General features: G+C 38.3%; 1 protein-coding gene across 2 annotated transcripts in view; it reads right to left on the reverse strand.

Moving 5' to 3' along the window:
* RAD54B (RAD54 homolog B) overlaps positions 1–23,993 on the reverse strand; it is an 82,254-nt gene extending 58,261 nt beyond the window's left edge. Inside the window, exons 1-3 of one of the 2 annotated variants that reach the window (XM_077771300.1) lie at positions 23,908–23,993; positions 22,976–23,126; positions 14,147–14,315 (exon numbers count right to left, since the gene is read on the reverse strand). In XM_077771300.1, the coding sequence (XP_077627426.1) occupies positions 14,147–14,315; positions 22,976–23,110 (304 nt within the window). In that variant the 5' untranslated portion in view covers positions 23,111–23,126; positions 23,908–23,993. Of the gene's footprint in view, positions 1–14,146; positions 14,316–22,975; positions 23,127–23,450; positions 23,506–23,907 lie in introns of those variants that run through there. The other variant, XM_077771301.1, reaches the window with a different exon arrangement.
* Between the last annotated feature and the right edge of the window lie 2,219 nt (positions 23,994–26,212).

Raw genomic sequence — 26,212 nt, forward strand, 5'->3', positions numbered from 1 at the left:
TAGATAGTAAGTGTTAATTTTCGACGAAATAACTGGTGATGTATTAAAAAATGAAATGCTGGGGCACCTGGGTGGCTCAGTCGGTTAAGTGTCTGACTTCAGCTGAGGTCATGATCTCACGATTTTTTTTTTAAATGTTTTATTTCTTTCTGAGAGAGAGAGACAGACAGACAGCATGAGCAGGGGAGGGTCAGAGAGAGAGGGAGACACAGAATCTGAAACGGGCTCCAGGCTCCGAGCTGGTGGTCAGCACAGAGCCTGACACGGGGCTCGAACCCACGAACTGTGCATGATCTTACGATTCTTGAGTTCAAGCCCTGCACTGGACTCCCTGCTGTCAGCACAGAGCCCTCTCCAGATTCTGTTACCTCTCTCTCTGCCCTTTCTCCGCTCATGCTCTCTCTCAAAAATAAGCATTAAAAATTTTTAATAAAAAAATGAAATACTAATAAAAATATGAAAAGCCAATAAATCTCATAAAATTATCAAAAATGTATATTAAAAATGATTTTCATCCATAAGACTGGCAAAATTCTTAAAGATTGAAAATGTCAAGTAGGTGAGGGTGCAGGGCAAAGGGTTCTCTCTGGCAGTACTCATGGGGGTGTAAAACAGCATTCTGGATGGCGGTCTGAGAGCATTAATATTTCACATGTGTAAAACCTTCTAAAATTATAGTAATTTTACTTCTCGGAATCTAACTTAGGAAAATATTCAAATACAGAAAAGAATAAACCATTCCCTGTAGTAGTATAGTGCTGGAAGCAATCTAAGAGCATATCAGGTAAGGACAATTAAAATCACTAGAACAGGGGCACCTGGTGGCACATTGGGCTAAGCATACAACTCTTGATTAAGGCTCAGGTCATGATCTCACAGTTCATGGGTTTAAAGCCCTCATTAGGTTCTGTGTCTGACAGCATGGAGCCTACTGGGAATTCGCTCTCTGCCCCTCCCTACCCCCCCCTTCAAAATAAATAAAATTTTAAAAACATTTTTTAATCACTAGAATACATCCATAACTCTAGGCAGCACTAAAATAAAAGAGGCAAATGTTTATGTATTGACACAGAACAAGCTCCAACATATATGGTAGGTGAAATGAGCAAGTAAAAGAAAAATACATACTATATAAACCCATTATGTTTACCAAAAACAACCAAAGCTAAATATCTATATGTACAGAAAAATATATACACAGGTATAAAATGTAGGCAGGCACATACACATGTATAAAAACTCACTCCCAAAAGGTCTAGAACTCCATCGTCCAATACAGTAATGGTAAGAAAAGAAAACCACAGGCCCTAAGAAGTATCACTTAGATTGACTTCGCAAACTGGGGCTTAATACCCAAACTTAACTGCAGTTTCAACCCCCCTGCCCCCCAGAAATGTGGCCTTAACCAGTTAGTCAGGAAATTTTTCTTTCCATCAGTGCCAATAAGTCAGTCATCTGAGTCCTCTCTCCCTCAAAGAAAGATAAGGTACCCTGCATGTAACACCCCTTCCCCTAGAAAACAGCCTGGTCAATCCTTTTCTTTTGCTAATAACTTTCTTAACCCTCCTTCCTTCCTTCTATAAAACCTTTCATTTTATACAACTCTTTGGAGTGCCTCTCTACTAGCTAGAGAAGGTGGGGCCCAATGCATAAATTCTTTAATAAAACCAATTAGATCTTCAAATTTATGTGGCCAAATTTTGTTATTTAGCAGTAGACATGAACCACGTGTGGCTACTGAGCATTTTAAATGTTAATGGAACCGAGAAACTGAATTTTAAATTTTTCTGAATTTTAATTACAGTTTAAAAATTTAAATTGAAGCAATATATTTTTTCCATGAAATACAACTTTAGTGTTTTGGTAGGATTACATTTTATATAACCTTTTGATACTATATGATAATACTGTTTCTAACATTACTGACAAGCACAACCCCCTTGACCAAACTTTAGTCAGGCTCCTCTGAGCCCTCTTCTCAACAATGCCTTGAACTTGGCAGCCTGCCAGGCCCAGATCTGGCAAGACTCCCCCCAACCTTGATACCTAACCAGACTCTTCATACCTTCACCCCAATCATAACCAAGCTCCTCTCAGTAATTTTTCACTCACTTACTTCCTTATCCTGCCCCTTGGCTATAAATCCCTGTTGTATTAGAAGTTAAATTCATGGGGCGCAAGGGTGGCTTAGTTGGTTAAGCGTCCGACTTTCGCTTAGGTCATGATCTCGCAGTTCGTGGGTTCGAGCCCCGCGTCGGGCTCTGTGCTGACTGCCAGCTCAGAGCCTGGAGCTTGTTTCGGAGTCCGTGTCTCCCTCTCTCTCTGACCCTCCCCTGCTCATGCTGTCTCTCTTTCTCTCTCCTAGAAATAAATAAAAATATTAAAAAAAAAAAAAAAAGAAGTTAAATTCAATCTCTACCCTCTCCTGCAATAGTTTTGAGTAAAGTCTTCTTGCTTATTTTTACTTATCCAATACAATTTTTCTTGGACTTTACACATAATCACATCACCAATGTAGACAATGTTTTTTTCTTTCTTCTTTTTTTTTTTTCTTTTAAAGTAATCTCTGTACCTAATAAGGGGCTTGAACTCACAAACCTGAGGGTCAAGAGTCACAAGCTCTCCAACTGAGCTAGCCAGGAGCCCTTCCACCAGTGTATTCGATCTTAACAAATGGATTACATTTGAATGATTTTTTTTTTTCTATGCACTGATGTAACATTTAATGGACTTGTTTGAATATTTTATGCCGACAGTACAAATTACAATGATACCCTGTGTAACTAGTTGTAAATGATTATTATTCTTTTTATATGAAGAGCTGGTGGAAAAAAAAATTTATTTCAGTTAATGGAAATTTTGTTAGAACATTTTGAGAAAAAACTTTTTAAGATATTTTTAGGGGTGTCTGACTGGCTCAGTCAGAAGAGCATGCAACTCTTGATCTTGGGTTCATGAGTTCAAGCCACATGTTAAGTGCAGAGTTACCAAAAAAGATAAACTTTAAAAAAAACAAGATATACTTTTAAAATGAACAATTAAGCAAACAACAATTGCCTACAGAATATATGATCTAACAGACTGATTCAATCATTCAGTGTTTTTAAAATTACAAATACTTTTCTTTAGATTTAAATGAGTTGTACAATATAAGTGATAAACTTTCCTATGAATATTTGGGTCACATCTTATCTCAAAGGATTTCCAAATTGACAAGAAATGCTATCAATTCATGACCAAATATTCATGCCATAGATATTCATGTATCTTCTAGATCTGTAAAAAGAATTTTAGTGAGACATGGGGGGAAAAAACTTCCTCCACAATAGATGGTTGCTCTGTTAGGTTAGGTTAAAACTGATTTATTGAGGGGCGCCTGGGTGGCTCAGTCAGTTAGGCGTCCAACTTCAGCTCAGGTTATGATCTCGTGGTCCATTTCAAGCCCTGCATTGGGCTCTGTGCTGACAGCTAGCTCAGAGCTTGCAGCCTGCTTCAGATTCTGTGTCTCCCTCTCTCTCTGACCCTCCCCTGCTCATGCTGTCTCTCACTCTCCCAGAAATAAATAAAAACATTTTTAAAAAATTTTTTTAACTGATTTATTGAAATTTTAAAACAAAAAACTAATGTTTTAGGGCATCTGGCTGGCTCAGTCTATTAATAGAGGTCGTGATCTTATGGTTTGTGGGTTTGAGCCTAGATAGAGTTGGGCTCTATTCTGACAGCTCAGAGCCTGGAGCTGTTTCAGACTCTGCATCTCTTTTTCTCTCTCTCTCTCTGCCCCTCCCCCACTCATGCTCAGTCTCTCTCCTCTCACTCAAAAATAAACATTAAAATAATAATGAATAAAAGACTGGGGCGCTTGGCTGACTTCGTCAGTAAAGCATGTGACCCTTGATTTGGGGTTGTGAGTTCAAGCCCCATGTTGGGCATAAGCCTCCTAAAAAAAATTTTTTTTAATTAAAAAACAAGACCAATAAATGAGCAGATGGGTATGTCATAAAGCAAATATAGTAACACTTTAACTGCAGAATCTAGATGATGGGTGTATGGGTATTCACTGTACAATTCTTTCAACTTTTGTTTAATAATTATAAAATGTTCAAAATTATCTTTGAGAATAAAAAGTTAATTTTTTTTTAATGTTTTATTTATTTCTAGGAGAGAGAGAGAGACAGCGTGAGCAGGGGAGGGTCAGAGAGAGAGGGAGTCACAGACTGAAACAGGCTCCAGGCTCTGAGCTGGCAGTCAGCACAGAGCCCGACGCGGGGCTCGAACCCACAAACCGCGAGATCATGACCTAAGCGAAAGTCAGACGCTTAACCGACTAAGCCACCCAGGCGCCCCAAAGTTAATTTATTTTAATTCCTTAGCCATTAAAAATAGAATTTAGATCATTACATCTACTAATAAGAAATAACTGTGGAGTAGGGGTGATTTTTTTCCATGAACTTTAAGCAAAAAGAGCACTGTGACTACTGAAATTATTTCTGCATCTTAGGATAGTCAAGAAAAAAAAAGATAAGAACTTATACCTTATTAATCTGTCTTAGCCCAAATTTTCTGACAAACAGAGCCTGAAGCAATGATTAGAATGCTGGTGGCTTTATTTGGGAGTTGCTTATACAGGACATCAAGGGTTAATTTAAAAAAAAGGGGGGGTGGGAGCTGAGCAAGAACTATGTAAAGCAAAGTCACTGGCAAGCACTTTACAACAGCTATGAAAAGGTACAGTAGGTCACCTGGCAAATACAACTACTTGGTACCCTCCTTGGAACATCTACTGATAATAGTCTACAAAAAAGAACATACTTCAGAGAGGTCCACAGAGGAAAAAGAGGAATATATCTGGACGGTTCTCTCCTGCCTCCTATTTCCCATTAGTCAAAGTTCATCCCACACACAGTAAACTTCACTGCACTTCCAGACTGTGTCATCCAGCCTCCACAAACATGCAGGGTACTAAGCCCTGTGCTGTGGAAATGGATTGGAAAGAGCAGGAGGAACAGACACTCCCAGAGTATGCCTCATCGGCCTGGCTGGATGGTAGCCACTAAGAAACAGGACCCTGCTGCTCAGGTTAAGCAACAGATCAGCAAAGCAGTCTAGGAGCCAGGTGGTATTGAGAGAATCTGAGGAGGCACATAAAATTATATTCAGTATTTCATAAGAACATAATACAATATGTGCAGAAAATGAAACCAAAAAATAAAAATCTGCCACAAAAAATAGGGTGAAAAGTCGAGTGAATGCAAACCCTAAGAGTCATTCTGCTATAGCATTTATACCTTAAACTTCATCGCTGTGCTTTAGTGATGACATTCTGTGATATTGAGCACCTGAAACAATCAAAAATTAGATTTCAGGGATCTAAGCAAATCTTAACAGAACTGAAGGAGTCGGAGTAAGAAAAACTCAGTCCTCTTCCTGTGTTACACCTTCCTCTCACACAACCACCACATTTACCCCATTTCTGATGCAAGATGTGGGGTTTTCCCCACCAAGCGATTCTGTGACACCACTGGGTGTCCTACAATTGAACTGAATTCTAACACTATCTACCTGCAGATAGCATCAGATCCCACAGGGTAAGGGCTCAGTCCCACAAGCCAACTCCCTCCCTTCAGATGCCAATCGCATCTGTGCTTCTGACCAACAGGCAGGCTATAAATCTGAAGCTCCCACAACCCCAGGGATTCAACTAATTTGCTAGAGCAGCTCACAGAACCCAAGACAACAGTTTACTATTTGCCAGCTTATTACAAAAGGCTATGACAAAGGACACAGATGAACATCCAGATGGAAAAGATGCACAGAGCAAGTTACGTGGGAAGGGGCACAGAGTTTCCAGGCCCTGTGCAGGCAGCCAGTCTCCCAGCAACTCCACATGTTCACCAACCCAGAAGCTCTGCAAACCTCATACTATTTATAGAGGCTTCCTTGTGTCAGGCAAGATCTATTATTTAACTCCATTTCCAATCCTCCTCCCTCGTCTGAAGAATGGAAGTGAAGCTGAAAATTCCCAGCCTATAATCATGGTTTCATCGTCCTGAAAACCAGCCCCCATTTTGGAGCCCACCAAGAATCACCTCATTAGAATAAAACACACTACTATCACCCAGGAAATTCCAAAGGATTTAGGAACTCTATGTCAGGAACCAGAATCAAAGGCCAAATGCTAGAATAAAAAAATGCTCCTAGAATTGTCATCACTGAAGAAATTAGAAGGGTTTTAGGAGCTCTACGCCAGCAACCGGGGTCAGGGGCCAATAAATTTATTTTATTTTATTTTATTTTATTTTATTTTATTTTATTTTATCTCACAGAGTCAAATTATAGAACTTACAGCAACTATGCTACATGAATCACAGACCTATTTTATATAATCCAGCTTTACATTCATCTTCATAGAATGCCTCCCTGTTTTGCCGCATCTTGTTCTTGGGGTAAAAAACATTTTGAACTGGTAGCACCTGGCTTGTTAGAGGACGTGATTCTTAATCTTGGAGTTGTGAGTTCAAGCCCCACATTGGCTGTAGAGATTTCTTAAAAATAAAACCTTTAGAGTTTTATTTTTAAGAGCATGGGTGGATCAGTCAGCTAAGCAAGCACCCCACTTTTGATTTCAGTTCAGGTCATAATGTCACAATTCAGGGGATCCAGCCCTACATCAGGTTCTGTGCTGACAGCATGGAGTCTGCTTGGGATTCTCTTTCTCTCTCTCACTCAAAATAAATAAATAAACTTTAAAAAAATTTTAGTAAAATCTGTATTTTTTTAACTAAAGGACCCTCTGCCCCAGAAGCTGGTTGACAGGAACTTAGCCTTCAGTTAAATTTCATATATTAAAAGTGTTGCTAAGCTACTCACATTTATTTTACCCATTTCTTCAACTAATCATTTCTCAGAATAGTTAACATTATGGATGTTAGAGGTTCCATTCCTCCTCCGTTGTGCATAGCCAGGAAATTAGGATGAGATAGCTCTCACTTCCGAGGACAGAGACGAAGAATGTGTATCTGACTGGTAGACTGGTGATTCTCAGAAACCAGTAAATCTTCTTTACAGTGGTAATATAGGTCTAAAGTTAAGAATCCTTCTGGTCACAGTAAAGTGGCACAATATCAGCATGAAGAAAACTTTATTTAATGATTATGAGTAGGGCACATCTGCCTGCCATCAGATAGATAAGAAAAAGGAAGTATATGGCCCCAACGATTGCTGAAATCTATTACTTAACATGAGGGGAGCCAGTTTAACAATGAAGCCAATCCTATGGATGACAGATGAGAAAAAGAGAAAGAATAGGGCTCATGATGACATCCTTTAAACTGCTAGGCAAGTCAACCCTGAAGCCTGGAATTTCTAGCTATACAGGACAATAAAATACAGTTACATAAGCCAGTATTTTTATTAATACTTAAGCTAAAAGCATATTAACTGATATTTTAAAAACTGTGTTATCTTTCTTTCCACTGTGTTTATCCCATTTGCCTATTTATCTTGCTTAGATCACCACTTCACATTTTGTTTTTAAATGAGGCTTCAAAGAAGAGGCAACAGATGAACACATACAATTCATTCCCCCAAAACTAGATACTGAACACCATTATTTCAATTATTCTACATCAGCCCTCCAAAAGATAAAGCAAATTCCCAGCGTAAAGCTGTGCTCAAACAGGAATACTCCCATTTTGCACCCTATCCAAGTAACTGAGGAAAGCTACACCAAACTTAGCATGCTTAATATTCTAGGCAATGAAGAAACTTTCCAAAAGGGCTTAGTAAATACATCCCACAAACCTTATACACCAGTAATTTTTAGCCCCGGGAGAAGTGATGGCAAGAGTTATAAGACTATTGGGGAAACTCAGTAAACCTCCTTAGAAAAATGCATGTCTCCTTCTTTTAACTGCCTCTGTATTGATATAGTTGGTGAGGAAAGGATTCCTGTTCTAGGGGTATAGGGATGGTCAAACACACAACACCTGATACTGAACAGGTACAATCGCAATGCAGGAGAGGAAGACTGCCATATTTATGTAGAGTCGCACAGGGGTTGCCCTCCAGAACAAAGTGAACCACTAGGGGCGTGGGAGGCAGGCTTTGCAGTAACAAGAGGGTGAGGTGTCCCCCAACTCCTACAGGCTTAGGAGTAATTAGCAATGATTCTTGCAGCTTGTAGCTACAATTCTGCAGCCAGGAGGGAAATGAAAGCTGCTATTCACAGATAAACAGAAACGGCACTTGATTTATTTAAAGGGGAGGGTTGTTTAGCAAGGGGATCTTATCCTTAGGAGCAGAGTAGGGAACATTCTCAAAATATAGCATTAAAAAGTTTACCTTAAAAGGCACAACAAAATAACATGTTTAACAATTAGGTTATCAAATAGTATCAAGAAGTATAAGTATATACTCATATATAGATTAAGCATCACAATATGATACATGCATTGCTTGTACACTGCATTTAGAAGGATAAACTTCTACTAACCTCTACAGAGGGTAATTTACTATTATCCATCAAAATGGTAACACACATACCTTGAAACCAGCACCCTAGTATAAGGTATTTATCCTATGGATATATTCTCACATATGTATATAATAGATAGACATTAGTTGTAGCTCTGCTTGTAACCAAAAAAGATCTCAAATAACATAAATATCCTTTAATAAAGCACTGGTTAAGTATATTCGGCATACCTATACAATGAAATATTAGAAACTTCTAAAAAGCATAAAGTAGGAGGGTGGAGGAGAGAGGAAAATGGGTGATGGGCATCAAGGAGGGCACTTGCTGGGATGAGCACTGGTTGCTGTATGTAAGTGATAAATCATGGGAATCTACCCCAAAACCAAGAGCACACTATACACTATATGTTAGCCAACTTGACAGTAAATTATATTTAAAAAATAAAAACAAATAAAACAAAAAATAAAATAACAAGCATAAGGTAGTTCTAAATGTACGGACAACAAGATTTCTAAGATATACTGTTACAGTAAAAATGCAATGTATAGAACAGTGCAGCAAGTGAACAATCACTTGTATGGGGAGAATATATACACACAAATAGGATTCAAAATGTATAGAATATCTCAAAAGAGATACCCTAAAAATTGAAAACTGGTTTGCCTCTAGAGAACTAGGTGGCTAGGGATCAAGGAAGGGAGCTTTTTTACTATATTCTTCATGCCTTCTAAATTCCTTACCATGTGATGCATTATTTGGTTTTTTAAGTCATGAAGAACTACATATTATAATCCTATTCATATGAAATATCCAAAACAGGCAAATCCATAGAGACAGGAAGCAGACTGGTGGTTGCCAGGGGCTATGTAGACAGTGGGGAGTGGAAAACTAACGGCTTAATTGGTCCAGGTTTTCTTTTAACATCATGAAACTGGAAGTAGACAGTAGTGACTGTTGCAAAACATTGTAAAGATGCTAAATGCCACTGTACATTTTAAATAGCTAAAACGGTTAATTTTATTATGTATATTTTATTACAATAAAAAATTAAACATTTATAAACTAAATATAAAACCAATAAAATTTAAAATCATATTAATTTGATAGTGACATCTTACTGAAATTAAACTGTTATTCATGACACAAATATGGTGCCAACAGATTTGCCACAGGTTTTTTTTCAATAAGCTTTCTTTTCAACAGGACATACGATGGGTCAATTGTCTGACCATCTTAAGTGAATATATAAAAACTGCATTTGGTAGTTTTTATATATTCTAACACATTCTGTTCAGCCCTATTCTGAATGAAAACATGAAAAACTTATAATAATTATATAAGGTGGCCACCTAAAACTTCCAGCATATGCTCACATGCATTTACTCAAATCAGTTAAAAGAAAATACAAAATTCTAAGCTTCTCTAAGAATTTATTAACCCCTGAGAATACACCCAACCATCTCCAGGGATTTCAAACCCAAATGAAAAACATTTATCTAATATCTACACCAGAGAGAGATTTTATCACTTCCTTTTTATATCCTTAATCTAACCCTCTTCACTACCTCCTTCCTGACTCATTGACTCAATCAGTAAAGACAGCAACTCTTTTTTTTAACTTTTTAAAGTTTATTTATTTATTTTGAGAGAGAAAGTATGAGCAGGGTAGGGTCAGAGAGGGAGAGGGTGAGAGAGAGAAGAGCCCAAGCAGGCTCCACACTGTCAGTGCCGAGTCTGATGCAGGTCTGTAACCCAAAACACCACGGATTGTGACATGAGCCAAAACCGAGAGTCAGACACTTAACCAACTGAGCCACCCAGGCACCCCAACCATGCAACTGTTGCTCTCAGGGCTGTGGATTCAAGACCCATGTTGAGTGTAGAGATTACTTAAAAAATAAAATCTTAAAAACAAAAACAATAACTACCACCCCATCGTCCCCTGCTCTCTCTGAGGATACTACTCCTTCCCTTCACAACCAAATTTATTTTTACATACTTCATTTACTTATATTCATTAACTTCATTTGCCAGTTTCCACTCATTAGTTATCTATCTATTAGTTATCTACAATATGACTTTTGTTCCACTTTTTGGAACTGTTTTCTCAAATACCAAACTATATTTGATTTCTCAAACTCTGAAAACTATAATGTTCCAGTAGTTTCTTTTTGACTACCTGACTTCTCTGAAGCATTTCAAAGCCATAGGACTTAACCCAAGGGACTTAACTATAAATTTTCCAAGATCCTTTCATTCAGTCATAAAATGTTTTTGAATTCATACTATTTGATTTAAAACCTGAACAAGAGGAGTGCCTGGGTGGCATAGTCAGTTGGGCATCCAACTCCTGATCTCAGCTTAGGTCATGATCTCACAGGTTTGTAAATTTAAACCCCACATGAGGCTGTGTGCTGATGGTGCAGAGCCTACTTGGGATTCTCTCTCTCCTTTTCTCTGCTCCTTCCCCACTTGAGCTCATTCTCTCTCAAAGTAAATAAACCTAAAAAAATTTTATTTTAAAACTTGAACAAGAGAAAATTCTCGCATTAAGTGAAACAGGGTCAGGAAAATAAATAAAATATAGTATAAGATAGTGTGGCTGACCAGTCTGAGGGAGAATTAAGTCTCACCTTATAATTCATCAAGATGAGAAGGAATCAGAAAGAATGAAATAATTTCTCTGTTTCTAAAGAAAGCAAGCACAGTTCTGATTATCAGGAGGTCTAGAGCTTCCTGTATTAATTTTTGAGGACTACCGTAACAAAGTACCAAAAACTAGGTGGCTTAAACAACAGAATTTATTCTCTCAAAATCTGGAGACCAGGTGTTCAAAATCAAGGTGTCAGCAAAGCCTTTCTCTGAAGACTTTAGGGGAGAATCCTTCCTTCCTCTTTCCAGAAAGCTTCTGGTGGTTGCTAACAATCCTTGGTGCTCCTTAGCTCTGCCTTCATCATCATGTGGTCTTTCCCTCAGTATTTCTGTGTCTCTCTCTCCTCATAAGGACACAAGCCTTGTGACTTAGGGCCTAACACAATATGATCTCATCTTAAGTTGATTACAACTGCAAAGACCCTATTTCCAAATAAGGCTGCATTCACAGGTTCCAAAGGTTACAACTTAAAGACATCTTTTTAAGGGACACAATTCAGCCCATTATATTTCCTCTCTTCTAGGCTTTAATTTTCTCAAGCCTAGGCAGAGTAGAGGCTGTAGACAAAAAAAAAATTTTTTTAAGACAGAGTGGGCTCTTTTAGTACAACCTCCAAATAAGGCACATACCCTGAGCCATGGGTAAAGTCATTAGTGGTAGATCTACATCTTCATTCTCACACAAGGACTACTATCTGCAAAGGAACAGGGTTATAATAAAGAGACCTGAAGTGCTTAGTGAAGTTCAATGGAGTGAAAATATACTCACCAGGGAACTTTCAGTTGAGAAAGAAACCAAACTTAAACCAGTTTATGCAAAAATTATATTACTGAGGAAGTAGATATTAAATATTATGAACTGTTATTAAGAAATTTTAAGAAATCTATGCTGACGTATTTAGAGATGGTGTGGTATGATATCTGCAACTTATTTTCAAATGATCCAGAGAAAAACATGGACATATAAGGGAAGGAGAGGCAAAAGATTAACAACTGCAAAATTTAGGATAAGAATTATTCTTTCAACTTCTCTACATGTAGGAAATTTTTCAAAATAAAAAGTGATGGAGAAAAATGAAAACATATTTTAACTGGAACAAACAGACTTGGACATCACTTCAGTGGATTATGTGTAGGATTAAAAAGATGTGAAAAGGTGAATGTATACTACGTGGATCTTTCATCTCCATATTTTTCCACACACATATTTTTCCTTCTCCAATAATCCACTGCAGAAAGCAAGATGTTTCTCACAATGCTCTTCTCCCCAATTAACCTCTCTCTGAATGAGAGGCAGGAGGGTGTCAGGAGGTTGGCAAAGGCTCCCCAGTCCAGTGAATGTACTAAATCAGAGAAGGGATTAAGGGATTAAAGGTTGAGTAAATTAACTCCCTCTTCAATTTATCTTAACTCTTAACTCCCTTCTCATATTTAGCAGGTTAAAGAATGAGAAACTATAGAACAAAAATAAAGCAGCAAATCAGTAACACAGAATGTATTATACAATCTAAATATCATTCTCTGGTGAAGAGATTAGCTATCATAATAGAAAAGAAAAAGGCATACATGGATCATAATCTGCCACAGGCTTCACAGTAAAGAAGAAAACCTGGGAAAACAGGATATTCACTTAACAAAATGGAAGGAAAATAAGAGGAAGGAAGAGAAGGAAAAAAGAAGTAAGGAGAGAATAAATCAGTGAGACAGCAAAGCCGCTCAAGTGCCATCGCCAGAGCAGTCTCTAGGGATCTCAGATCCCTAGATCCAGCTTCAAAAGCCCTTCTCAACTTCATCCTGACACCAGTAACAGCTTTTGAAAAGTTACAAGGAGCACATAAATGAAACTAAAGATCCTAGCCAGGTGGGAAAACACAGAATTCCTTTCTCCCCCAAGAAGAAATTAACCTTTTCATAGGTAAAATGTATTAATCATCAAAGCTCAAGAATTTCCTTCAAAAGGAAGTGCTTAAGGAATCTTATTGATTTGCACTGGTATCTTGAGGAGGGCAATTACTCTTCTATAGACCAGCAGATGGGGCTCTCTCCCTGAATCTGTTTATTCAACCAAAAAATGAATAAAATGTCATTTGGAAAAATGTAGCCTTAATGTTGCCTTTCACAAGGCCAAATAAACACTAGTAAACAACTATATTTTTTTAATTACTTGTAAAATGTTAATCTCTGACAGGTACAAAAAGAAACATAATAATTATTTTAACACAACTCAACAATGCAGGGAGGGAGCGTCTGTTAAATCCTTGGTTCTCCTTCAATTATGTACCCTCATAATACAAATCTGACTTGGAAGTACTCCATAGACTATGATGAATTCACAATTTTATTCATTTTAAGTTCACCTCTCCAACTTAGCACTGTTAATATGGTTTTATTTTTTAATTTTTTTTTTTTAAAGTAAGCTCCATGCTCAACATGACCATGACATTAAGAGTTGTATGCTCTACCTACTGAGCCAGCCAGGTGCCCCAACATGGTTTTTAAAAAAATTTTTAATCAAACCTCTATACAGAATTGATTTTGGTACTTTAGGAAAAGATCATATTTGAGCAACAAGTTTACAAGGAACAGTCTTAGATACTTACTATAAAGTACAAGATTTGAATTACATGGCTATCAACAGAATCATTTATGACAACATAGGGCACCTGGGTGGCTCAGTCGGTTAAGCATCTGACTCTTGGATTTGGCTTAGGTTGAAATCTCATGGGTTCAAGCCCTCCATCGAGCTCTTCACTGACACTGTGGAGCCTGCTTCGGGTTCTCTCTCTCCTTCTGCCCCTAACCTGTACATACTCTCTTTCAAAACAAATAAACTTAAAAAAAAAAAAAGAAAGAAAAGAAAAAGAAAAAAGAAATTATGACAACAAAACAATGAATTGCCAAGAACCTAGGAGTGTTACAATACTTTTCAAATAAAATATTAAATTTTGAAAATAATAAATTTAAATAATACTGTACTACAACTGGTCAAGTGTAAACCTAATCAATAAAAAGCAGTCTTACCTGTATGAGGTGGATCTAATGTTGCCATTACAGATGCTTCAAGACAGTGTTTTTCACTGTTGTTATGCCCATGATTAATTTCTCTAGCACTGCCCTCAGTAGGCAGATTTAAACTGCATATTTGGGGATTATTTTGTAACTGAAGAAAGGTATTCTTATTTGCAACAACCTAAAAAAAGAAAAGATGTATTTTATGCAGAAATTAAATCTAATTTTTCATCTTTTTATAGAAGATTCCAAATTTAAAATATGAACTATCAACTTCTCTATATCTTAAAAGGAAACAGACATTTTAAAATAAATTAAAATTCCTGTTCTACTATTAAACTAACAAACTTTTAATTATGTTATAAAAGCTAAAAGATACAATAAAATGAAAATTATGTTCATAATTATAGTGTATTGTAAACATATCCGAAGTTTTTAAACATGTCATAACAAGCCATTCTCAGAGTCAACTGTGCTTTTTTCTTGCCAAATTTCTCAATATTAAAATCAATACTTAAGTATTCTCCATTTTTTATGTGGAATAATGGTACTGTCACTGTGTTGGTTATAGAGACAAATACTGAAATATTTCCAAATGAAAAGATATTCCTAGGATTTGCATCAAAATAATGATTAGGTTGCACCAAAAATAATAGGATACCCAGGAATAAACCTAACCAAAGAGGTAAAAGACCTATATTCTAAAAACTATGAAGCACTGATGAAAGAAACTGAAGACAATACAAAGAAATGGAAAGACATTTCATGCTCATGAACTAGAAAAACAAATATTGTTAAAATGTCTATACTACCTAAAGAAATCCACACATTTAATGCAATCCCAAATCATAATACTACCAGAGGCGCCTGGGTGGCTCAGTAAGTTAAGTGGCCAATTCCTGATTTAGGCTCAGGTCCTGATCTCACAGTTCGTGACTTTGAGCCCCACATGGGGCTCTGTGCTGACAGCTAGGGTTGTCTCTCTCTCTCTCTCTCAAAATGAATAAACTTAAAAAAAAATTACCACCAGCATTTTTCACAGAACTAGAACAATCCTAAAATGTATATGGACCTCCAAATAGACAAAGCAACCCTGAAAAAGAAAAACAGTGCTGGAGGCATCACAACTCCAGACTTCAAGTTGTATTACAAAGCTGTAGTAATCAAAAGAATATAGTACTGCCACAAAAACAGACACATAGTTCAATAAAACAGGATACAAAACCCAGAAATAAAAGCACAATTATATGGTCAATTAATCTTTGACAAAGCAGGAAAGAATATCCAATGGAAAAAAGTCTCTTCAGCAAATGGTATTGAGAAAATTGGACAGCTCCATGCAAAACAATGAAACTGGACTACCTTCCTACACCATACACAAAAATAAATTCAAAATGGATTAAAGACCTAAATGTGAGACCTGAAACCATATAAATCCTAGAAGAGAGCACAGGCAGTAATTTCTCTGACATGGGCTGTAGCAACTTTTTTCTAGATAGGTCCCCTGAGGCAAGGGAGACAAGCAAAAATAAGCTACTGGGACTATAACAAAGAAAAACTTTAAAACAGCAAAGGAAACAATCAACAAAAGTAAAGGGTAACCTACAGAATAGGAGAAGATATTTGCAAATGAGATATCCAATTAAGGGTTAGTATCCAAAATATATAATAAACTCATACAATACCCCAAACAAATAATCCAATCAGAAATAGACAGAAGACATGAACATGTTTTCAAAGCATACAGACGGCCAATATACCCAAGAAAAGATACTCAACATTACTCATCATCAGGGAAATGCAAATCAACACTAAAATAAAGTATCATCTCACACCCATCAGAATGGCTATACAATCAACAACACAGGAAACAACAGATGTTGGTGAGGATGTGGAGAAACAGGAACCCTCATGTAGTATTTGTGGGAATGCAAACTGGTACAGTTTGCTGTGGCAAAGAGTATGGTAGTTCTGCAGAAAGTTAAAAATAGAACTATCCTATGACCCAGCAATTGCACTACTAGGTATTTACCCAAAGAATACAAAAACAGATATTCACCCAGATGAATGGTGGCATGTGCCTATAGTCTCAGCTACTTGGGAGGCTGAGGTAGTAGGATCTCTTGAGCCCAGGAGTTCTGGGCTATAATGCGCTATTCTGTCTGGGTGTCCGCACTAAGTTTGGCATCAATATGGTGACCTACTGAGAGAAGGGGACCACCAGGTTGCCTAAGGAGGGGTGAACCAGCCCAGGTCACAAAAACACGAATTCAAAGGGCCACATGCACCCTTATGTTTATAGCAGCATTATTTACAATGGCCAAGATAATTGAACTAACCCAAGTGACCATCAAATGATGAATGGATAAAGAAAATGTGGTGTGGATAGCAACATGTAGAAGAATGAACCTGGACCACTTTCTTCCACAATACACAAAATAAACTCAAAATGGATGAAAGACCTAAATGTAAGACAGGAAGCCATCAAAATTCTAGAGGAGACAACAGGCAACAACCTCTTGGACCTCGGCCACAGCAACTTCTTACTTGACATGTCTCCAGAGGCAAGGGAAACAAAAGCAAAAATGAACTATTGGGACCTCATCAAGATAAAAAGCTTCTGCACAGCAAAAGAAACAATCAGCAAAACTAAAAGGCAACCAATGAAATGGGAGAAGATATCTGCAAATGAAATATCAGATAAAAGGTTAGTATCCAAAAATCTATAAAGAACTTATCAAACTCAGCACTCAAAACACAAATAATCCAGTGAATGGGCAAAAGAGATGAATAAACACTTCTCCAAAGATAACATCCAGATGACTAGCAGACACATGAAAAAATGCTCAATATCAATCATCATCAGGGAAATAGAAATCAAAAACACAATGACCTCACCTCACACCTCACACCTGTCAGAATGGCTAAAATAAAAAACTCAGGCAACAACAGATGTTGGAAAGGATGCAGAAAAAGAGGAACCCTTTTGCACTGTTGGTGGGAATGCAAACTGGTGCAGCCACTCTGGAAAACAGCATGGCGGTTCCTCAAAAAATTAAAAATAGAATTACCCTACAACTCAGCAACTGCACTACTAGATATTTATCCAAAGGATACAGGAGTGCTGTTTCAAAGGGACACATGCACCCCAATGTTTATAGCAGCACTATCAACAAAAGCCAAAATATGGAAAGAGCCCAAATGTCCACTGACAGATGAATGGATAAAGAATATGCCACATATATATATATATATATATATATACACACACACACATATACATACACATATACATATATGTGGCTATATATATATAGGAGCATATCAGCAATCAAAAAGAATGAAATCTTGCCATTGACAACAACATGGATGAAACTAGAGTGTATTATGCTAAGCAAAACAAGTCAGTCAGAAAAAGACAAATATCATGAATTCACTCATGTGGAATTTAAGATACAAAACAGATAAACATAAAGGAAGGGAAACAAAAATAATATAAAAACAGGGAAGAAGACAAACCATGAGAACTGAGGGTTGCTGGAGGGGTGGTGAGTGATGCGATGGGCTAAATGGGCAAGGGGCACTACGGAGGACACTTGCTGGGATGAGCACTGGGCATTATATGTAAGTGAGGAATCACTAAATTCTATTCCTGAAACCATTATTACACTATATGTTAACTAACTTGGATATAAATTAAAAATAATGATAATAATACTAATAATAAGCAAATGAGCAAAGGAGAATTAAAAAGAACAAGAGACAAACCAAGAAACAGACTTAACTATAGAGAACAAACATGGTTACCAGAGCAGAGGTTGGGGTGGTGGGGATGGGTGAAATAGGTGATGGGGATTAAGGGGTGCATGTGCTGTGATGAGCACTGGGTGATTAAAATAAAAACTTAGGAAGCACCTGGCATGCAACTCTTAATCTTGGGGTTGTAAACTGAAGCAGCATGTTGTGTGTAGAGATTACTTAAAAATAGTATCTTTAAAAATAAAAATTTTTACAAATGACTAGGGAGGAACTGGGGAGAGAACTGAAGAGGTAAAAATGAAACAAGACTGGCCATGAATCACTGAAGCTAAAAAAATGGGTACATAAAGACTGTATACACATACACACACTATTTTCTCTATATTTGTATATGTATTAATTTTTATTGCTGCTATAACAAATTACCACAAACTTAGTGGCTTAAACAATGCAAATCTATCATTTTGTAATTCTGTATTATAACTCTGACTTGGGTCTCCCTGGGTTAACATCAAGGTGATCAGCAGAGATGCACCCCTTTCTCAAAGTTCTAGAAGAATACATTTCCTTGTCTTTGCAAACTTCTTTTTTTTTTTTTATTTTTAATAGTTTATTGTCAAATTAGTTTCCACATAACACTCAGTGCTCATCCCCACAAGTGTCCTCCTCCACCTCCATGCCCATTGTCTTTGCAAACTTCTAAGTCATCCACATTCCCTGGCTTGTGGTCCCCTTCCTCCACCTTCAAAGCCAGCTATTCTCTATCTCTCTGACCCGGCTTCCATAACCACATCTCTCTAACACTGTCTTCTGTCTCCCTCTTCCACTTTTACGAACCTTTGTCATTAAACTGAGTGTACCCAGATAATCCAGGATAACCTCCCCACCTCAGGATCTTTAACATTAATCACTTAGTCCAAGTTCCTTTAGCTATGTAAGGTAACATATACAGGTTCCAAGAATTAAAATATGGATGTTTTTGGAGGTCCATTTTTCTGCCTACCAGAGTAGATGTTTGAACGTTTTTTAAATATAACTCACAATAACAGACACAGTGGTCATATCTTTATAAATATTTTTCAAAATAAATTTCAGAGGCAATCAAAAAACCTGTAAGATTTCAAAGTCATAGTTTTCCACAAAAACTAATATTCGGGGGACATCTTGGGGCTTGAATATAAAATCTTTTAGTAACTTTTCTCCCTGTGTAAGTTACTATTAATGGTTTGTGGTACAACATCATTCTCTAGAATATTAAGTGGAAGTAGATGCTCCCTACTTTTCATGTGGAAGTGCACCAATGTCTTTAAAGAGTGACAAATAAAGTTAATGATAATTCAAAAAAAAAATCTCAAAGTCATAGCAATGAACGAATAGAGGCCATAAATTTACTTTTATATAATTTCAAACTTAAACATTACAAAAATAACACAAGGAAATCCCTGACAGCATTTACCCAGATTCACCATTTGTTTACATTTTGCTCCATTTGTTTTCCCTTCTTCCCTCTCTTTCTGTATGTATATATGTGTGTATGTATCTTTATGTCGGAGATTAAGCTGGAGACACTATGCTCCTTTACCTCTAAGTATTTCAAGGTGTGTTTCCAAAGAGCAAAGACATTCTGTTCCACAATCACAGTAAAATTATCAAAATCAAGATTTAACATTGCTATATTATTATATAACCCACTATTCAAATTCGGTCATTTATCCCAATAATGTCTTTCATAGTTTTTTCTCTGAGCCAGGGCCGATACTAGATCATATATTATATTTAGTAAGCATGTTTCTATAGTCTCTAATCTAGAGCAGTTTCTCAACCTTTACTTGTCTTTTGGGACTTTGACACTTTTGCAGAGTACAGGCCATTCTGTAGAATGTCCCAATATGGACTGTCTGATGTTTCCTTATGATTAACTTCAGGTTATGCAATTTAGACAGAAATACCACTGTTCATCATACCAAGAGGCACATATTATTGATTTGCCCCATTACTTAAGTATATATTTGATAAAGGGGGTATTAGCCAGGTCTCCCTCAAAGTTAGTACATTTCCCTTTGTAATTTTTTTTTATTTATTTTTGAGAAAAATAACGAACAAGCAGGAGAGGGGCAGAGAATCCCAAGCAGGCTCCAGTGCCCAGCACAGAGCCCAATGTATGGCTTGAACCCACAAACCCTGACATCATGACCTGAGCCAACATCAAGAGCCAGACGCTTAACCAAGTGCCCAGGTGCCCAACCTTTGTAATTTTTAAAAGTATGTTGTGTGTGGGACACTTGGGTGGCTCAGTCAGTTAAGCGTTTGGCTCTTGATGTCAGCTCAGGTCATGACCTCAAAGTTTCAGAAGTCTGAGCCCAGCATCGGGTTCTGTGCTTAAAGCACAAAGCCTGCTTAATATTCTCTCTTTTCCCTCCCAAGCAGACACGGTCTTTGTCTCTCTCAAAAATAAAGTTAAAAAAAAAAAAAAGTCATCTGGGGCACCTGGGTGATTCGATTAAAGTTTCTGACTTTAAAGTTGGTTAAGTGTCTGTCTGACTTCGCTCAGGTCTTCATCTCACAGTTCGTGGGTTCAAGCCCGGTATCAGGCTTTGTGCTGACAGCTCAGAGCCTGGAGCCTAGTTCGGGTTCTGTGTCTCTCTCTCTCTCTCTGACCCTCCCCACTCGCATTCTGTCTCTCAAAAATAAATATTTTAAAAAATCATCTAAAAACAAAAGTATGTTGTGAGAAGATGCTTGAATCTATTCAAATTTCTTATTTCCTCAAACATTCACACACTAGTTTTGGTATCCATTGAAATTTTTTTTTGTAGACAAGTAAACACAAACACCTAAGGCCAACAACTGCTATGAAAAGCAAGGCAGGTAAGCAGGAACAGAAGTGGTTCTAGCCAATGTCCACATATCTAGGAGGTAATGGCATTTATGCTTCTCCATGCTTCAAACTTCCTTCTAGAGTTCATACTGACCAGTCCAGTCCCTTACACACTGTTGAAGGAATTACAGACTGGGGGCGACTTGGTGGCTCAGTCAGTTAAGCATCTGACTCTTGATTTCAGCTCAGGTCATGATCTAATGGTTTGTGGGATCAAGCCCATCAGACAGCAGAGAGCTGGCTCTGGATCCTCTCTCTCCCTCTTTCTGCCCCTCCCCTGCCAGAGTTCTCTTTCTCTCTCACTCTCTCAAAATAAATAAACTTAAAAAAAAAGGGGGGGGGCGGCGCGCCTGGGTGGCTTAGTCGGTTAAGCGTCCGACTTTTGCTTAGGTCATGATCTCTCGGTTCGTGGGTTCGAGCCCCGCGTCGGGCTCTGTGCTGACTGCCAGCTCAGAGCCTGGAGCCTGTTTCAGTCTATGACTCCCTCTCTCTCTGACCCTCCCCTGCTCACGCTGTCTCTCTCTCTCCTAGAAATAAATAAAACATTGTAAAAAATTTAAAAAAAAAGAGTGGATAAATAAAATGTGGTATATACATATAACTAAATACTATTCAACCATACAATGTTATGAAGTTCTGACACATGCTACAACACGGATGAACCTTGAAAACATCATGCTAACTGAAATAAGCCAACAATAAAGGGCAAATATTGTATGATTCCATGTATATAAGGTAACTAGAAGTCAAATATATGAAGAGAGAAAGTACAATAGTGGTTAGAAGAGAGTAGGTGAAGGATGGAATAAGGAATTACTGTTTAATGGTTATAGAGTTTCTGTTTGGGGTAATGAAAAAGTTTTCAAGTGAAAACAGTGAAGATGGCTGCAAAACAGTATAATTAATGCCATTTATTTGGCACACTTAAAAATGGTAACATAGGCGTGCCTAGGTGGCTCAGTCTATTAAGCAGCCAACTTTAGCTCAGGTCATGATCTCATGGTTCCTGAGTTTGAGCCCCCCATCAGGTTCTACACTGACAGTTTGGAGCCTGCTTAGGATTCTCTATCTCTCCATCTCTCTCTGTCCGTCCCGAACCTGTGCTCTCTTAAAATAAACATTTTTTAAAAAATGGTAAAATAGGGGGCGCCTGGGTGGCTCAGTCAGTTGAGCATCAAGCATCGACTTGATTTTGGCTCAACTCAAAATCCCAGGGTTGTGGAATAGAGCCCCACCTCAGGATCTGCGCTGACCATGGAGCCTGCTTGAGATTTTTTTTTTCTTTCTCTCTTATACATACTTTACTGCAATTAAAAAAAAAAAAAAAAAAAAGGAGGGGTGCCTGGGAGACTCAGTCAGTTATGTGTCCAACTCTTGACTTCAGCTCAGGTCATGATCTCGAGGTTCTCAGGGCTGAGCCCTGTGCTGGGCTCCATGGAGATGGTGTGGAGCCTACTTGGCATTCTCTCTCTCCCCCTCTCTGCTCTTCCCCCATGCATGCTCACTTGCTCGTGCTCTGTCTCTCTCTCCCTCCCTCTCAAAATAAATAAACCTTAAAAAAATAAAAGAAAAAGAAAAAAGGAAACATGCAGAATAGTAACAGGAATCATTACTTACACATACATTTTCTGCTCATATCACCTTACCTAAAGTATTCATTTATATGGTAATTTTAAAAAGAACACTGGCTACAATAATTTATTTTTACAAGAATCTCCACCCTTGGGGCGCCTGGGTGGCTCAGTCGGTTAAGTGTCTGACTTCAGCTCAGGACATGATCTCACAGTTCATGGGTTCAGCCCCGCGTCAGGCTCTGTGTTAACAGCTCAGAGCCTGGAGCCTGTTTCAGGTTCTGTGTCTCCCTCTCTCACTGACCCTCCCCTGTGATGCTATCTCTCTGTCTCTGTCTCTCTTTCAGAAATAAATAAAACATTTAAAAAAATACCTTGAAAAAATAATCTCCACCCTTTCACTCACAGAGGTGTTTTTTTTTTTTACTGTTAACGGATGTTTATTATAGAGATCCAACTGCATATCATTCCTTTAAAAAAATTATTTTAATCATTATTCTAAGGTTTTGGGAAGACTTTGTCAGAGATACTAAAAATTCCTTCAGGAATTCTAATAGAGTTAAGTGTCCTCAATTCCTTAAATGACATGTTTAAAAAAATCCTTCTCTATATTATGCTTTTTTTTTTTTTTACCTGAAATAATTTTACATCTGGACTCATCTTTGTAATCTCTTCATCTGGACTTGGATTACTCCTTCCTGGTGGTACAAATTTTAGTTTTTTGAAAGAATTCCCCTGCAACTGACTCGGTGCTGCAGATCGTCTCATATTCAGCAGTACCAACCTAAAAAACACCCAAAACAGAAATCATCCATGAATCTGACAGAATTAACTCCAAACATAAAAACAGCTCATCACTACAACCATATCTTTAAAGATATGAGAATAAACCTGTAAAAAGCCTTAGAAAACAAGTTTAACAGCTATTAAGATTTTATTTTCATCACAAAGGGCTACTGAAAAGAATGTAAGATGTAAACTGAATGGTGTAAACGCATGTGGATTTCATGAATACTACGGATTAGATGATGATGTAGTCTTTGAAGAGTGCAACCATTAAACTCCTAAAATACAACGTTAATAAAACAGTCAAGAAGCAGCAACAGACCTGCTGTTTCTGCTTTTGGTAGCAGTTACACTTCGTGACTTCAGTCGTTCCTCTGCCTTTGTGGCCCCGCTAAACGTGCCTACAGACATCGTCGATTAATTAATCAGTTAATACCGTGCAAGATAATGTAGACTAGTCCTGGGGGGAACAAACCCAAGCACCACAGAAGCAAAGCGGGTGCACCGCTGAGGGGCCACTGCCCAGAGTCGCCTCTCCCTGGGACCACCCCATCACAAACGCAACCCTACCTCCGGCCTTCCCACCAGCCAGCCGGGAGCCAAGAGCGAGGGCGTCCGTCACATTTCAGACCGATTCCCCTCCCGNGGAGGCGGCCGCGGCCGCTCCACCGCCTTCCTTCCCTCCTCCCTGGAGGCCTGCTCCGGCGCCTCTCCTGTTTTGTCCCACACAAGCCCACAGACTACCGCAGCCTCGCAAGCTTTGCCCTCCCAGGACGCACCGACGACGATCCGATAGAAGCCGCACCCCCAGGGAACAGGAACTCAGGTAAACATAGACCCCTCGCCACCCGAGGAGCTTAAGGCTCCCGCCTCAGCACAGCCTATCGCGAACGAGCTAGCCGCGCGTGCGCACCACCTTCCTGCAGCTGCGCCTTGTTCAGCCCGACTCTGATTGGACGACTGTAACTGCGCATGTCTCTTTGCGTTTCCTTGCCTCTACTCTGATTCAGATTTATGGTTCAATTCAAAAATATTTACTTGGAAAAATATTTAATTGTTTGTTATTTATTTCCTATAGTCAGACATGCTGTAGGTGCTGAGGCTACAGACCTCATTTTAAACAGACGACACGAATTTGAGCCCACCTACATGGATATGTTCATGCAGTTAGATGGTCTGGTTAGAAAAATAGTATGCAAATAAACTCATTTTAACATAAAGTTCCTAAAGCAGCATTTTAGGAATGAAGTGACCTCAGCAACGTGATTAAAATAATATAGGCCCTTAAAGTACCTGGCCCAAATAGGTAAACTAACGTTTTAAAAGTGGTCTGACACCTTTTAATATAGTGACAAGGTATGTATAGGTCATAGGCCTTTTAATGTAAAAGTACCTCCAAACCATGTCACTGTCTGTAGTTTCTACAAAACTATTCCAGTTTAAACAAAACACTTAGAAATATGTATATAGAATAATTTTTATCATTTAGCCTGATTTTGAAAAGCACTTAACTCTAAAATATAGGTGAAGATCTACAATACAGGTGAAGAATTAGGGAATATTAAATTTTACCAAACTGTAATAGACTATTATTTTTTGAACTTTTTTATTTTATTCTACTTTAAAAATTTATTTTAAGAGAGGTGCCTGGGTGGCTCAGTGAGTTAACCATCTGGCTTCAGCTCAGGTCATGATCTCCCGGTTTGTAAGTCAAGCCCCACTTTGGGCTCTGTGCTGACAGCTCAGAGCTGGAGACTGCTTCAGATTCTGTGTCTCCCACTCTCTCTCTCTCTGCTCCTCCCCTGTTCACTCACGCCCTCTCTCTATCTCTCTCTCTCTCTCTCAAAACCAAATAAACATTTTTAAAAATTGGGGGGTGAACGCCTAAGTGGCTCAGTGGGTTAAGCATCTGACTTCAGTTCAGGTCATGATCTCATGGTTGGTGAGTCTGAGCTCTGAGTCCAGCTCTATGCTGACAGTCCAGAGCCTACTCGAGATTCTCTCTCTCTGCCCTTCTCTGCTCACCTGCTCTCGCTCTCTCTCTTTCTCAAGAATAAAGTTAAAAAAATCTTCACCCAGGCAATTTTGTGGGTACAGATATCTTTGTAAAAAAATGTTTTGATAAACTTTAGTTCATTTCCTTCCCTTCTTTAATCACTGAGTAAGTACTAAAATGTTATCCCCACTACTTTCTGTAAGGACATTATACTGTGTCCCCAAGTTCAGTTAACATTAGATCTATCAGAAGTAAAAGTTTCTGGGCCACTTGGGTGGCTCAGTCAGTTAGACATTGGACTCTTGATTTCAGCTCAAGTCATGATCACAGGATTTGTGAATTCCAACACTGCAATGGGCTCAGTGCTGATAGTGCAGAGCCTGCTTGGGATTCTGTCTCTCCCTCTCTATACAATCCTTCTCTCTCTCTCTCTCTCTCTCTCTCTCTCTCTCTCTCAAAATAAACTTTAAAAAAATAAAATAGGGGCACCTGGGTGGCTCAGCTGGTTAAACATCCAACTTCGACTCAGGTCATGATCTCATGGTTCATGGGTTCGAGCCCAGCGTCGGGCTCTGTGCTGACAGCTAGCTCAGAGCCTGGAGCCTATCTTTGGATTCTGTGTCTCCCTCTCTCTCTGACCCGCCCTGCTCACGCTGTCTCTCTCTCTCTCTCTCTCAAAAATAAATAAAAACATTTAAAAAATTTATAATAAATAAAATGAAAGCCAAGCAACTCAGCATAATTTTTTTTCCAAATTAATACCTCAAAACTATGTTCCATTTAAAACCCAAGAATATATCATGATAAATATACTAACCAGAATAGGGTCATTAAAATATTATACCTCCAAGATATTTAGGCAGCATGAAACAATGCAGCATAGTTAAGAACATCTTTGATATGAAAGAAGTAGACAGAATAATTTAGAATACAAAAAACAGAAATGCAATTTCCAGGGCATGTGGGTGGCTGAGTTGGTTAAGTGTCTGACTCTTGGTTTTGGCTCAGGTCAAAATCTTGTGTGGTTTGTGGGTTCAAGCCCTATGTCAGGCCCCATGCTGACATTACAGGGCTAGCTGGGAATTGCC

Source organism: Crocuta crocuta, unplaced genomic scaffold (assembly GCF_008692635.1).
Source record: "Crocuta crocuta isolate KB4526 unplaced genomic scaffold, BGI_CrCroc_1.0 scaffold235, whole genome shotgun sequence".
Lineage (NCBI taxonomy): Eukaryota > Metazoa > Chordata > Mammalia > Carnivora > Hyaenidae > Crocuta > Crocuta crocuta.